At 33.7% G+C, this 14,872-nt stretch overlaps 2 protein-coding genes across 3 annotated transcripts; one reads left to right on the top strand and one right to left on the bottom strand.

The window, feature by feature from the left end:
- Positions 1-3,356: 3,356 nt before the first annotated feature.
- Positions 3,357-10,328, top strand: LOC132307665 (probable E3 ubiquitin-protein ligase ZFP1). Of its 2 annotated transcripts, none has more exons than XM_059805489.1 (7): positions 3,357-3,515; positions 5,195-5,356; positions 6,856-7,743; positions 8,139-8,533; positions 8,836-8,934; positions 9,172-9,336; positions 9,875-10,328. In XM_059805489.1, exons 3-7 carry the CDS (start codon positions 6,888-6,890, stop codon positions 10,019-10,021), a joined length of 1,662 nt encoding a protein of 553 aa, XP_059661472.1. In that variant the 5' UTR covers positions 3,357-3,515; positions 5,195-5,356; positions 6,856-6,887; the 3' UTR covers positions 10,022-10,328. The 2 variants fall into 2 exon arrangements, with proteins under 2 accessions (XP_059661472.1, XP_059661473.1); XM_059805490.1 differs by having other exon boundaries at positions 3,362-3,393.
- A 1,213-nt stretch (positions 10,329-11,541) lies between these two features.
- On the bottom strand, positions 11,542-14,410 carry LOC132307664 (ras-related protein RABA1f-like). The gene is made up of 2 exons (XM_059805488.1): positions 14,033-14,410; positions 11,542-12,344 (listed from the first exon to the last, which is right to left on the bottom strand). Exons 1-2 carry the CDS (start codon positions 14,251-14,253, stop codon positions 11,912-11,914), a joined length of 654 nt encoding a protein of 217 aa, XP_059661471.1. The 5' UTR covers positions 14,254-14,410; the 3' UTR covers positions 11,542-11,911.
- Positions 14,411-14,872: the final 462 nt, after the last annotated feature.

Genomic DNA, 14,872 nt, shown 5'->3' with positions numbered 1-14,872 from the left:
TAATTATAAAATTAAGAATGTGATAAATAAACGCAATAATTTTTTTAAAAATAAATTCAATCACTTCTAAGATTTTTTTCTTTATTTATTATTTTTTTAATTTTATAATTACAAATTATTTATATATTTACGATGAGACCATATCAACCTATTTTGTGATACAGTTGTACAGACATTTCATCCTTCGAGAACTAGTTATGGCTAGTTGGGTGGACTCATAATTATTCACACATGAAAGTAGTGCGCATAACACAATTCAATTTGACTCGTTTTTCTAACTCAGGATGGTCGATAACTTATGCGTATGACACGTTGACACAATTCAATTTGACTCGTTTTTCTAACTCAGGATGGTCAATAACATGTGCATATGGGCGCATGGTCCGCATGGACTTGAATCAATATATTCACATTATAAAAATAAAACTTCTATTATTGCATTTTATGATGACTTTTTGTCTTTTTGAACATAAAAAAGAATAAAATAAAATAAAATCCGTCAAAAGAACATTGGATAAAAACAGATGTTTGTCTTAGTGACAGTCGGATGAATATTTTTTTAACACTCAGCCGTGTGAGGAATTGCAACCAAACAGCCCCTAAAAAAGTAAAAATATGAAAATGATATTTTACAAAAAAAAAATGAATTTCAATTCCTAATTGATATTAAGTGATTATACTATATTCGTGAATACCGAATTGATGTTTTGAATTTGAAATTGAAGAAAACTTAATTTAAGACTTCGTTTGTTTAGATTGTCAGATATCATTTTTCTTTTTAAGGTAATATATATATATATATATATATATATATATATATATATATTATTAGTATTTGACAAAGATTCAGGTCGAGTTCATCGAACGGGACGTGTGAAAATATTTTATATCCAAACAAACGGAACCTAAATATTAAACTGAATTTCCTTTAATTTCAAAATAAAAACATTGTAATAAGAGTTTATTAAAATGTGTTACCTATCTTTGCATCGATCTATATATAAATTTGGATAAATTACATGGACCTCCCTTATGTTTTGTCATAATTACAAGTACATCCCTTATAGTTTGAAAAATTATTCCAACCTTTAATAAAAATGAAACTAACATACATAAACCTTCGTTCTATTACGGTCAACGCAAGTTATTTTGCTGATGTTATGTACTAAATAAATTGAAATTTCTATATTATCCTTCGTCCATCTCCTCTCTCTTGTACATACAAATGGTGCTATAGTCATTTACCATAACAATTTGAGGACATTTCAGTAAATTAGACAAATCTGTTAGTGCATTTAACCGTCCATCACTAGGATGGAAGATCTGTATAGGTTAGTTTCATTTTTAAGAAAGGTCAAAGTAATTTTTTGAATCACAGAAAAAATCTCTATAGTTATGACAAATTACGGGAGAGGTCGGTATAATTTATCGTATAAAGCTATATATAAATTAGTCGGGGAATCTTGAAGAAGTTGGTGATAGTGGTGTAGGTAACCTTCAAAAATAGATAAAAGAAAGTAGAGCAGCTCATTCCTTTTGTTGGGTGAGAAAGAATCTGATCTCAAACCCCATTGCCATTGGTTTAAGCAAATTACAAGCTGGACGACGGACACAAACTTTCATTATTGGACTTGTAGCCCATACACTAATAACCCTTTTGCCATGTTGCCCTCACCAAGAGCACACCAATGGTTCAGGGGAGGAATATTCGGAATGCACTGCAGATAGGAAAGGTTAACCAAATGCGTGGGACCCACTTATCTCTTTACCCTTCTTTGTTTGGCTGCTAGGAAAATTGATTTTTTTTTTTTTTTTTTTTTTTTTTTTGGGTTTCTCGGTTAAATAGGAAAATTTTACTGTTGAACCACAACCACATCTTACTACTGTAATAAAGTGGTACTGTCAATATATATTAGTTTGGCTATGATTGTCATGGTGGAAATGTAATCACCACTCTTGCAGATTGTAACATGTACCCATACCTCTTCCAAACAATATTGACAAATTGTTGTACTAATTTACGGTTCAATCTTAAGTACCAGGCACACAAACTCAAAAGTGTCCTTTTATTGGTCCCTTATATATATATATATATATATATACACATAAAAAAAGGTAAAAACTTGGGAGGGAGGAAAAGAAGTCTGACCAAAGACAACACTTTAAATTGTTTTCGATTGTTTTAGGTATTAATTTTTGAGCATTGATACTCAGGCCAAAGACAGAATGCGCAACCACGAGACTTGTGTTAGGTCTTTAGCCATGTATATATATATATTTTTTGTTTTTTTTGTAGGATTAGGTATCGTAGAAAATTAAATTATTTTTCTTATAAAATTTTTGCCCTAAAACAAATACTCCATGGAGAAAATCTTATTTTTTATATTAGCAATCTAAAGAGAATTTGAAGCGTTACACTTTTTATAATATATTGATTCAAAAAGTGGAGTTTGTCTTTATTTATTTATTTTATTTTATTTTTTTGCCCATTTCATTTTGCTTTATGTATTTTATTGTTTTTTTAGTTTCTTTTAATTCAAATTTATCTAAATCACTTTTTCTTTAGGGTCTCTTTGGTTAGATGAAAATCAATGCTCAAAACTGAAAGTGTAAGAAAGTAAAATAAAGAGAAAAATAAATAAATTTTTTAGGATTCATTTGGTTAGTATGAATTTTTTTTAAGAAATTTGTGAGAAAATACCATTTCATAGTTTGGATAACATGAAAGTTAATAAAAAATACTATGATTTATCTAAAATATTTATTTTTAATTAAATATGACATTAGGTTTAATTAAATTTATATTTAATACATATTTTATTTTTTTTTAAAATTAAATTTTTTTTTGATATGTAAAGAGAGGGGTAGCTATTTTAATATTCTTACCAAAAATCATGCATAAACATAATTTATTTTAGAAAGTGAAAAGGGGATATAATTGGAATTTCATATAGTTTTCTCATAAAAGTATAATTTATTGTGTTTTTTGTAGAAAAAATTTGTAAAAAAATTGGGCGGTTATAGAAAATTACTTTCTCACAAAATTTTCTTTTTTTTGCTAATCAAACTTTTAAAAAATCTAAATATTTTCATTTTCTTTTCCTTTTTAACTACCTTCGTCTAACCAAACTAAGTCTTATATTTCAAGAAAAAATCAATGACCTTAACTTATAGAACTTTTAGTGTTACGCTTGTAAAAACAGAATTTATGAGACAAGATTTTTTTTTCCTGATTTCATAGGATTTTGAAAATCACTTTTTAAACTTTTAATTCATATTCTTTTTGAGTACCATATTCTTATTTTGTACCAAACACGGTCTAAATATAAAATAATGGTCATAAAGCAAAGAGCCCCGTAACAAAACGGTAAAATAGAAACAGAAGAACAACAGGTGATCTTCCATTGAAACTCTCTCTCTCTCTCTCTCTCTCTCTCTCTCTTCTCTCGCAGAAGATTTCACTTTCTGTCTCTCCCAGATCTTTCGATCTCTCGCTCTGATCAACCCTCGATTTGGTTAGTTTTCCTTCGTTGCTTCCCAGAATTTTTCTCGCCAATTTCGAGCTTCCGTGATTTCTCTTCTTTTTTTCTCAATCTCCTTTTAGAATTCTGGCTTATATGTATATATACGTATACGCATGTATAAACAGACAGGCATTACCCGTTGAATGAAAGTTTAATTACATGGTTTCTATGGATTGTTGTTTTAAACGATGCTCTTTATCTCTGATTCAAAATTAGGGCTTTTTCCTTTATTATTACAGAAGTGCATAAGATACATTTGAATTTGTTGCCAATAATACCCAAAAAGTTGAAACTTAGAAGCCCTGGATAATCTGATGGTAAAAATGCCTTCTTTATGCTTTGATAGTATGTGTTTTGTTAGGTATATCCTATATGGTTGACCCATCATGAAATTATGTTGAAATCTTCTCTTTATGTCTGTTTGATTGGCTTTCCTTTATACTTGGTTTGGTTACGGAGAAAAAAAAAATTGTTTGCAAAGAAAGAAAAATTCGATGTGTTTTTGTTGTTTTTTTTGTTTCTCAGAAACAAAACACTTAACTTGACAAATCCGGTTACTCATACCAGACCAACTTAGATTCTAAAAAATTAATTTTGAATCTTCGTCTTCTTCTTCTTTTTCCTTATATTTTTTAAAATTACAAGCTTATTATTATTTTTTCAACAAAGAAATGAGTTTTTCTTATTAATTTAAGGAAACTGCTTTCTTTGCATGATTTTATAATAAACTAACAAAGTAACTAAATGTTTGGGAGCACCGAATCTGCGCTATGGATTTGGAATGGAGGTTTAAACTAAATTTCAACTAAGTTCTCCCCAATTCGAAATCAAAGGCACCAAAGGCAATGTAAATTGTTTTACAGTGCAGTGCTCTTTTGTTTATGATTGTTCCCAGTTGTGTTTGTTACTTGTTACTAAGCTATTTCTACAGAGATGTTTTCTGTATATACTTCTAAGTATATTGGCTTGAAGCGGGTTATTAAAAGATTAATAACAACTGGAGTGTCACTTCATGAATTATCATTTTACTCCTCTTAGCAGTTCTTGTGACCTAAAAGTATTTAAGATCCATTTGTAGGGTGAAGGTCCAAAACTTTTATCAGCAAAATCCTTCGGTAACGCCAGTTCTTTCTGGTCTTTATTAAACTCCTAGCATGTGTATCTAAGAAATATTCCTTTTTTTTTTTAATAATTTTTGGTTTTATGATTAGATTTAAAGTGTACTAAAATTAATTTGAGATGCGAGCAAAAGTCAAGTTGAGCAGAGAATTGCCCTTGGGTTCGGAACTTTTCAGCGGTTCACCTGTGTAACTCCAAAATTAGCATTTCTCTTGGTTGAAACAAATTTTTTGTTCCCCCATTTCTCCATTAGGTCCTTCCACACACTTTAGAATTTGATATTCTCTTTACTCAAAGACTTAATACAGGAACATTTTTTTTTTTTCCCCTGCATATGTTCTTCCTCTTAGGTTTTTAGCAATATACTGTTCTCAATGTTGCTGCCATCCTTTTTCTTTTGTTTGGAAGTTGTTATTAATTGGCAATGTACTCTGCAACTTTAATTTATTAATTTTCCTTTTAAGGAAATAAGGTTTTTATGAAAGCTATATTTTACTTTTTTTTTTGATAAGTACGAAAGATATATTTTACTGATTATGTGACTATTACAGGTATCTATATTGATTTAGAATCGTTGAAAGTAGAGGTTCTGTGCTAAATTATTTCGGGTAAAGCTGAAAAGGGTGTGTTGTTGGTGTGCCGTGTGCTACATTACTTTACAGACAGTCCATGATTTCATGAAGTCAACGCTTTCTAGCACTGCTTTCATCGAGGTGTTTCCCTTTTCTCAAAGAATAGTAATGTTTTTTTTTAACTCTACAATGTACTACTAATTAGTTATATTATGGATGATGCTGTGCTTAGTTATCACTTGGAAGTCAAAAAAGTAACAACATAAAGGTTGTTTACAGAGCATGTTTTTTATTTAGCAAATGCCTCTTCATGTTATACTAAATTGGTGCTTCACATATGAGCCAACCTCTAAAAAGTTTTTTGATGAGTTGGCATATCATTTATCTACTTCATTTAAATGAAAAAATCTAAATAAAAGAAAGTAAAATTGTATGAAACCAGCTTTAGCCACATCCTTCTTTGCCGACTTACGGAATGCTTGCCATCCAATTGTTGCAACTGGAAATTCCTGAACCTCCCACATGGAGTTAATGATTCTTATTGACAGCAATCCATAATCACGGGGAAATTTATTGCCAGTCCCAGGGTCTGAAAGTTACTCAACTTTATGTTCCAAATTGCTTTAATGAAACCAAATTAATGAATTTTTTTAAACAAACCATGACCTCAGTTTCAACTGAAAACTTCATTAATGGAATTGATTTACTTTCTACGTAATACTTTATACTTTACTTTTTTTTTTTTTTTTGGGGAAAAAACAGCCTTTAAACATTTGAAAACATAACCCAACTCTTCAGAGTATCAGTTTAGACTCTATTAAATTCAAGTTGTGAGTGTTATTTTCAAGCATAGCAAAACTGAACTCAAAATAGTCCATTCATTGCAAAGATCTTTGTCTATGTTAATGTCACTAAAAGATTTTTGCACAAAATTACAGTCTGTTCATTGCCGGTAAGTGGTCTTCTGGCGTTCAATCGTTCATCGAGAAAGCATAGGGCTAGTTGAAACTTGCAAGGAAACAACTTTTTTTCTTCTTTTTTCCTTTTCCATTGCAGGAAGGAAACAAACTCTCTCTCATTTACAGGGTTTTTCTTTTTTATTTAATTTGAAAAATAAAGAATAAAATGTCTGCCAAATTGCACGAGACTTATAGAGGCTGGCTGGTATCTTAAACGCCTTTGATTTAACCAGCGGAGCATCTCTATAGTCCATACGCAACCCTTATCTTAATATTTTTTGTGTACTAGGAGTATTTATTTTGTGTGAGAAAAGGCTTTGTTTAGTTGAGGAGTATTTATTTTGTGCAGTAATGTTGCCTTATAAGTTTGCGAAAAGGCTTTGTTGAGTTGAGGAGTATTTATTTTGTGCAGTTATGTTACCTTATTAGTTTGTCCAGATGCATCATAACAGTATTATAGTAAAATATTAAACATAAATTAGCTGTATGTATTTCTATCTTGAATTCATCTCTGTCAGAGTTTTTTTCCTTATTATACTTAATCACCGGATGAGTTGAACTTGTAAATTTATGCAAATTTTTATGTCAAGTGTAAGGTAAAGTTGTATATTTTTAGAATAATACATCGAAGTGGTATGTCCTACTGCATCTCTACAGTGATGATATTTTCTCTTGAAACAGAAATTATTCACGGCATCTTTTTATTCAACAACATGGGCCAAAGGAATATGCCATGCACTTGCCCGATGATTGATTTGGAAATGGATCAACAAGCCCAGTGCCATCTCCATCCCGAGCCTTGTGTGCTTTTTGGGGGTGCAACAAATTTTGCTCAGCCAAATATCCACACGATATTACCTGCTCCAGGGAACGCAACGAATTTTGACGTCCGTCATCTACCAGAGCGTCATGATAACGCTTTATTCTATGGGATAACACAGTATAGTGGTGTTCAGCATCATCATCCTGCTGCAAATCTTGACTTAGGTGTTGCTACTGTGTCCAGTTACCATAATTCATACATGACTCCTCCATCTGGTACCGGTGTGTTCCCTCTCCCACAAAACCATGGGTCTCATGAGCAATTGCCATCTTCCAGCAATTATGGAATCGTTGGAGTTCCTTCAAATGACTATGGAAGGAACAATTACTACATGGATGGCCTCAGAGATTCCTTTAAGAGAAAGAATGCGGAAGGCATCCCAGGGAATTTTCAGTATCATAATGCTTCAGCAGGCTCTAGTTCTTCAGTAGCTCCTTTGAATACAAGGCCTTTTGAATATGGGGTTCCTATGGTGGATGCTGCATCTTTTGGACTGCCTGAGTACAGAGTGAATGGGATTCCAACAATGATGGACGGTGCATCTCACAGAACTGCAAGGAACAGATCAGGTGCTATGGGAATGGATTCTGCAGCTCATAACCGTAACCATTTGATTCAAGGAAACTATCTCGCACATCCCTTTCAGATGGCCAGCACTCCATGGTTGGACCAACAGTTTAATAGTAATGGCGGTGATGGAGGCACTTCGACCTGGAATCAGGCACCTGCTTTAACCTATTTGCATGGTAATTTTTTCAGCTTTTTATAATGACATTATTTTTTCTTTAGGTTTTGTCTTGTTTCTTTCTTCATCCCTATTTATATTTTACAACAATCGTTTTTTTAGTCTATGTCATGGTAGCTAGAATTTTTGAATGGTAATTTTCATCCTTTCATTTTGTGAAGTCGTTATTGAATAATTGGGTTGAAAATTGAAATGGTTTCCTCCATGATTCTTGTCCGAGTAGAGACACCTGTATTTTCAAGGTGTTGTCATATTGCCTGTTTTCCATGAAAGGACAGAACAATTAACTTCCTATATTAAGTATTAACATAATATTAATGATAAGTTCTTAGACCCATGACAAAGTGAACTAATTACATCTCTCTCTCTCTCTCTCTCTCACACACACACACACAGGGAGCAATGTCAACGGAAGTTGCATGGAGGCTGGGAACATGGGTGTGCAAGGATATCAAGAGCCAGCTATCAATAGAAATTCCATAAATTTCCTGCATCCTCCCATCCACCAAGGGCACCAAAGTCTTCATCATACACCACCTATCCAAGGAGTGAGAGGTCATGATATTAACTTCCATCCTCAAGTAGCCGCTGTTCCTCACAGACTTTCAGCAAATAGTGCTTCACATAGCAGTATGAATCCTTTTCAGGATGGGATGGAGGCAGGGCCTAGATATGCAGGACCAGTTCCACCAACTGGCCTTAGGATATACCGTCCTCAACGAAGAGAAGTCATACTTGAGGCTACTTCGAGGCAACGCAATCTACCTCACCTTAGATTTCTGCCGACAGATGTAATTTTTTTATACTGACTCGCTGTCATTTTACTGATATAAGCGTGTGTGTTCTATTTGAAAGTAAGTTTATGGTATTTTAGGGTAATTGACTGTTCATGCTTATTTTGTCGTTATAAATTGGCTAAATAGTGATAATTGACTCTTCAAATTTTTGGTTGATGTTTATGTTTATTTTCATATTTGCTATGTCTGCTATCATAATTGTTTGGTGTTTTATACCATTTTTTTCCCCATATGTATATTTTTTCCCTGAATATTCCCCATATAATTGGCTAAATAGTTTTGTTTGATGCCTGTAGGAAGTGGCCATACTAGAGATTTCAGGCAATTATGAAGTAAGGAATTCCATTGATCATCATAGAGATATGCGCTTGGATATAGACCACATGACATACGAGGTAAGTCAGTGAAGCAGTTCATCACTATTTATCAAAAAAAAAAAAAAAGTTCATCACTTGTTCTTAAAATGAGAGAATTTATAATTTAGACACATCAAAAAAAAAATCTTAGTTGGGTTATCGAATCATAATGTATTAGAATAGCTTATGGTTATAGTTTTGAACTTCATAATTCGAGCAGACCTGAAAGGTATATATAAATAACCTGAATTTTTCTTTTTAAAAAATAAATTTCAGGAGCTTCTTGCATTAGGGGAACAGATTGGCAATGTTGGCACTGGATTGACGGAGGAAACTATCTTAAGACATCTAAAATCTAGAACATATCTTTCATCCACATGTACCAATCTGGAAGAGATGGCATGTGTGGACCAGGAAACTGATTTCTGTGTCATTTGCCAGGTACTGTTATAAATCCAACTAGTTATTGATTAAAATTTTGATTATTTACGATATTCTGATTCTTCTGAAGGTGTATCCCAAATTTCCAAGTTCTTTTTTTCTTTTTGTTTCGATTGGTGAAGGTGGTGTAGATGTATTCCAAGTTCATCACATATAAACTAATGTCACATCTTGTTCAGAATAAATCCTGACTGGTTTGCTAAATTGCCGTACTTTTTCTGAATATTCTGAGCTGGCAATGCATTTGGCATCTTTGTTTTCTTATTCCTTCTATATGCTTTTTAGCATGCTTAGCTTATTTCAATATGAAAATTTAAGCTTGACCTGAGTTTAAGTTCTTGCTGCATGCTGTCATTTTCATTGTTTTCCAAAATGTTAATCTGGCATTGAATAAATTCGGAATCATGAAATTGTTACTATGATTATTGTAGTAGTTTCTATCACCATCCTTCTCACTATTTATCCCATCTAACTTGAGTCTCTATTAGACAACTGAATGCTCTTTATTTTTGTGTGCGGGCTTGTTGGGATTTTTCAGACTGATTACAAGAACCAGGAGAAGATTGGAATTCTGGATTGTGGACATAACTACCATGTAGATTGCATAAAGAAGTGGTTGCATGTGAAGAATGCCTGCCCCATCTGCAAATCTGCAGCGTTGACTACTGAAAGAAAGGATTTATAGGAAGAAGAGTGATGTTTGGACACCAATTCAAAAGAATTGCTTTTAATTCTTCCTCTGATCTATTTATTTGGATGGTTGGTATTTTGTAATGTATTTTATATACATAAATATAGACATGCTTGAAGAGATATGACCAACAGTCAACACTGTCCAAAACATTTACTTGTTGGCTTTATGTCTGTCTCTGAAAGTTGTACAGACTTTTTCATTCATTATTCGATCATGTTTCATGTTCTGATGATATATGTTAATATATAATCACAATCGTGTTCGATGTGAAAATTTATAATGTTATTGTTTATTAGTATTGATTGTGTGATTCTAGGTTTTTACAGTTTGTACTCGGTTTGGTACTAGAGATGAAAATTTGGAAGGGAAGGAAGGGGAAGAAGGAATGAAGTATCCTTTTGGGAAAGAAAGGGATAATTTCTTTATATTGTTTGGTTGTGTTGAAAGAAAAGCAGCAGCTGAGCGAATGCACATGTTTTACCTTTATAATTTTCTTGGAGTGCAAAAAACATAGGGAGAAAAGGACTTCCTTTCCCTCCCTCCCTTCCCTTCCCTTCTAGGAGGAGGGAAGGAATATCGGACTAGAGAAGGTTTTTTTATTTCCTTCCCAATCTTCCAATATTCCTTCTACCAAGCAGATGAAAGACTATCGACTCCTCTCCTTCCCTCTTTCCATTTCACTCTTCCTTTCCTGTCTCCATTCCTCTGCTCCTCTCCTTATCTCCAATCATTTTATCCTTCTCCGAATTAGGAGCTGTTAAAAGGAAAGTTGCAATTTTCGCTTTCAAGTGGGAGCGATGATAGATTATTACGTTGTCCTAGAACCAATCACGACAAGCAAACAAAAATTTGACACAAGGCTGACACATTTGCTTAATAATTGGATCTACTATCAAATTTTGCTGTTCTATCCTTTTTATTTAATCATATTTTAACATGTAATATTTGATTACGAGCCAAATTGTTTGAATAGGGATAGGGCATATTGATACACTTCCTTTCCTTCACAGTTCTTGAAAATGTAAATCAACAAATACAGAGAGCTTAAAAATATAAAACCTTAACAAGTCGTACAATACTATTGGCATGGTTAAATATGATAAGAGTTCTCACTGCCATTAATGAGTGGGAAAAAAATTTAGATTAAGGAAATGATAACTATCTGCTTAGTATATGTGGGATAAATAAATAATTAGCATATGTCCAAATTGCTCCTGAAAAAACAAGTATAATTATACATGTGAAGGCACAAATACTTGAATTCATCGCTCTATATTTTCATTACCTTATGACTCAACTGTCAAGTGTTGAGGTGAAATTTGATGAGAAAAATTTCTTCTTTGGCGTCTCCGACGACACCTTCCTCTTATGCACTTGTTGTATGGTTTTATGATTATTTCCTCTCTGCCCTCCAAAGACACCGTCCTCAAACCTCTCTTGGATGATGATGCTAATCAACAACTCAAGAAAGTTTTCTGCTGTAGTTGTATCAGCAATAATTGAGAAGCATATTTAACATCTTTAACATACAATATTGAACTATAACTGTTTAGTAGGATACAAAAAGTGTTTAGTAGGATACAAAATTCAGTAACTTGTTCCTGGACACTAATGTAGTGAAAATAGTACAATAGTAACAGCATCAATTAACAAATGAACCAACACAGATGGTAAAAACTGGAGTAAAAACTAAGAAAACAGCATGCTGCCTTTACAAAAGGACTCCAAACAAAAGGCCAACCTCAGATAACCTCAGGTATTCAGACTGCTGAAACTCTGATATTGAACGCATAGAGAACCCATGAGTTGCAATGCAGAGTTCCTGAATTTAGGGCAAGGAAGGGAGTATAACCTATCATTTATCAGTCCTCGTCTTTGTGCTTAGGCAGAGCAGCAACCAACTTTTTTCACAGCCGAAACATCATCCTTGGTTCCGACATTAATGGTTTGCCCTTTAGGCAAGGCTGCAGGATCATTCCCAATATCGAGAGCTTTCCTGCTGGCGACGCGGTGTATTTGGGTGAGCACTTCTGTGAATGCATTATCAACATTCAGTGACTCAAGGGCAGATGTCTCCATAAAGAAGGTGTTCTCTCTCTCAGCAAAGGCCTTTGCATCCTCGGTGGAAACAGCACGCAAGTGCCGCAAGTCTGCCTTGTTCCCCACGAGCATTATCGCGATGTTTGAGTCTGTGTGATCCCGTAACTCTTTTAACCATCTCTCAACGTTCTCAAATGTCACATGTCTGGTGACATCATACACAATCAATGCACCAACAGCTCCTCGATAGTATGCACTTGTGATTGCACGATATCTTCGGCAAAGAAAATGAAGTAATTATTCAAAGAACTAAATACAGAGAGTAGATATTTACAACTAAAAAGGACTGATCATAACAGTAAGCTGGAAACTCTAAGGTAATGTCAAACCGAAATCCCTACAAAACAGAGGTATTGAGACACTGAGACACCTGTTCAGATTATATTTAGAGTATGCATCAAACATTCCATGGAAAGCTACGCAGATCAGATGAACCACTTCTTTTAATGTAAACATATAAGAGCTTAGCTTGAACTCCTCCATAGTCAGCTAAGCTAGTACTCTTTACACCCCCGCGACACATACACCCCCTTTTGGGGGTTTGGAGGAGAAATAAGCTACTGTTCGGGGCACCCTATTCTTTTCAAAATTATTGAAAATACTGTAAAATCACAATTCCATTACGTTAGACTGCAAATATGTGTGCGCGCCCTACTTTCTCTTAGAATCTACTTATCCAATTGAAATCCTCTAGACATATTATCCAACCACAAAGTGACTTGATCTAACTTTATAAGAATCACCAAGGCTATCTTAATTATAATTTTACCATAATTCAATGGCCTTGTAAATAGAAAACAGTAATTGCAAATCTCAACTTCCTGAAAGTATCCACGAGTCTCAAAGGAATCAACTTTGAGTCTATTTCTAGGAGAAAGGTCAATGGACCACATCATCACTACCCTGCTTTGTAAATTGTAGCCATTCACCTTGGTTCTCAAAGTACCATCTTTAGAAGAGGTCGGAATTGAGTCGGAGCCTATACTCAAGAGAAACAAAGAGCCAATTTAAACTCCAATATTGATCAGATGTTATAAGCTGTAAACACTACTAACAAAACCCATGTCAACTTCAGGTCTAATACAGTTCAACTACCATAGGAGAAACAACTTCTCATTTCTGCCTAACTGTAAAGCCAATATTATTCAAGTATACTTAACTCTCAAGTGAAGATCTTCAAAATCCACAGATCAGTTGAAACATATACACTCTATTTAGCCATTAAAACACCTCAAAGAAAGAGGCCACCAACTAACATTGCGTCTCCGTATATAAGATGTAGTACACAACTAACAAAACCCATGTCAACTTCAGGTCAAATACAGTTCAACTACTATAGGAGAAACAACTCCTTTATCAAGCATTTCTGCTTAAAGAGCCACTCAGAGTCATATGTCAAGTAATAATCAAGTATACTTCACTCTCAAGTGAAAGATCTCCAAAACCCACAGATCGGTAGAAACAGATGCACTCTATTTAGCCATTAAAACTCCTCAATGAAAGAGGCCACTAACACCAACTAACATTGTGACTCATATAAGCATGACTTCATACTTCAGCTGAATAACTTCTTAGAATTTTGATGACTCAGTAGACAGATAGGATGAATATAATTTGAGGTGTATCTTCTACACCTACTCTCCAGAATCTTTCTATACAGTTTTTAGGCATAAGAAGTCAATGATTGATGAAATTTTCATTTGGGTAGGTGTTAGATCCAAAACATATTGGCTTAGAAATTTCTATGTGTTTGTCTACCGAGAAAACTGAGAAAAACAACAGCATACTAAAAATTCAGCCTCGGAGAACGAAAAACCAATTATTCCAACACATTTTCTGATCAAACAAACAGAAATTCACCAAAATAGTAAAACTGGAAAGTGGGTTTGAGGGAAAAAAAACCTTTCTTGTCCGGCGGTATCCCATATTTGGGCCTTGACGACCTTGTCATCGACGCGAATACTCCGGGTGGCGAATTCGACGCCGATGGTAGATTTCGACTCGAGACTGAACTCGTTCCTCGCGAACCTCGATAGCAAATTCGATTTGCCCACACCTGAGTCACCGATCAGAACCAACTTGAACAAGTAATCGTAGTCTTCGTCAGCTCTGTACGCCGCCATCTATCTTTCCCAATTCCAATCGCTTTCTCTCTCTAGAAGATATTTGTTTTCGCAATTCACACGAGAGACCAAATACACATATAATCACTGAGAAAGTTTTGAACAAACCTAATACTAACTTTTTTTTCCAGAGCAAAATTATAATGGCTATTACAAAAACAAGAATATTGCTAAAACAAGAATATTTAAATATAATCATTCTTACAGAGCAATTTAGATGAATTAGCATGACTTGTAGCCTTCTAGACGAGTAAAATACTATTCAAAATGAAATAGTATTAAATATCAATATTTATGGATCCATTGAATATTTGAAAAGTATTTTTCTGATACAACTCTCTTTTTATTTGTATGTATTGTAGTTAATTTGGAATAATTTCACTAATTTGAGAGCAAATTATGTACAACATCTTTCATCAACAATTTTCTTCAATGACAGTAAATATACATCTATATCTTACTCTGAGACTTGTGCTTACGTGAATTTGCATGCGTATGTTTTTATACAAATACAGGGTTCCCATATATATATATATATATTATGGATTTGTATAATAAGATTTTGACTAATATTATTATTAACGTTTTGTGAAAGTTTGATCATTCCTTCATTCTTTTG

This window comes from Cornus florida, unplaced genomic scaffold, assembly GCF_030987335.1.
Source record: "Cornus florida cultivar Cherokee Brave unplaced genomic scaffold, ASM3098733v1 CherokeeBrave_3.0.0_Hap2_Chr05, whole genome shotgun sequence".
Classification (NCBI taxonomy): Eukaryota; Viridiplantae; Streptophyta; class Magnoliopsida; order Cornales; family Cornaceae; genus Cornus; species Cornus florida.
This window is presented reverse-complemented; position numbering and strand designations above follow the sequence as displayed.

Coding starts and splice junctions, on each gene's coding strand:
- LOC132307665 (XM_059805489.1), top strand. CDS start 6,888: ATGGGCCAAAGGAATATGCCATGCACTTGCCCGATGATTGATTTGGAA. Junction 7,744..8,138: donor TGCTTTAACCTATTTGCATG/GTAATTTTTTCA, acceptor ACACACACACAG/GGAGCAATGTCAACGGAAGT. Junction 9,337..9,874: donor ATTTCTGTGTCATTTGCCAG/GTACTGTTATAA, acceptor GGGATTTTTCAG/ACTGATTACAAGAACCAGGA.
- LOC132307664 (XM_059805488.1), bottom strand. CDS start 14,253: ATGGCGGCGTACAGAGCTGACGAAGACTACGATTACTTGTTCAAGTTG. Junction 12,345..14,032: donor GATACCGCCGGACAAGAAAG/GTTTTTTTTCCC, acceptor TCTTTGCCGAAG/ATATCGTGCAATCACAAGTG.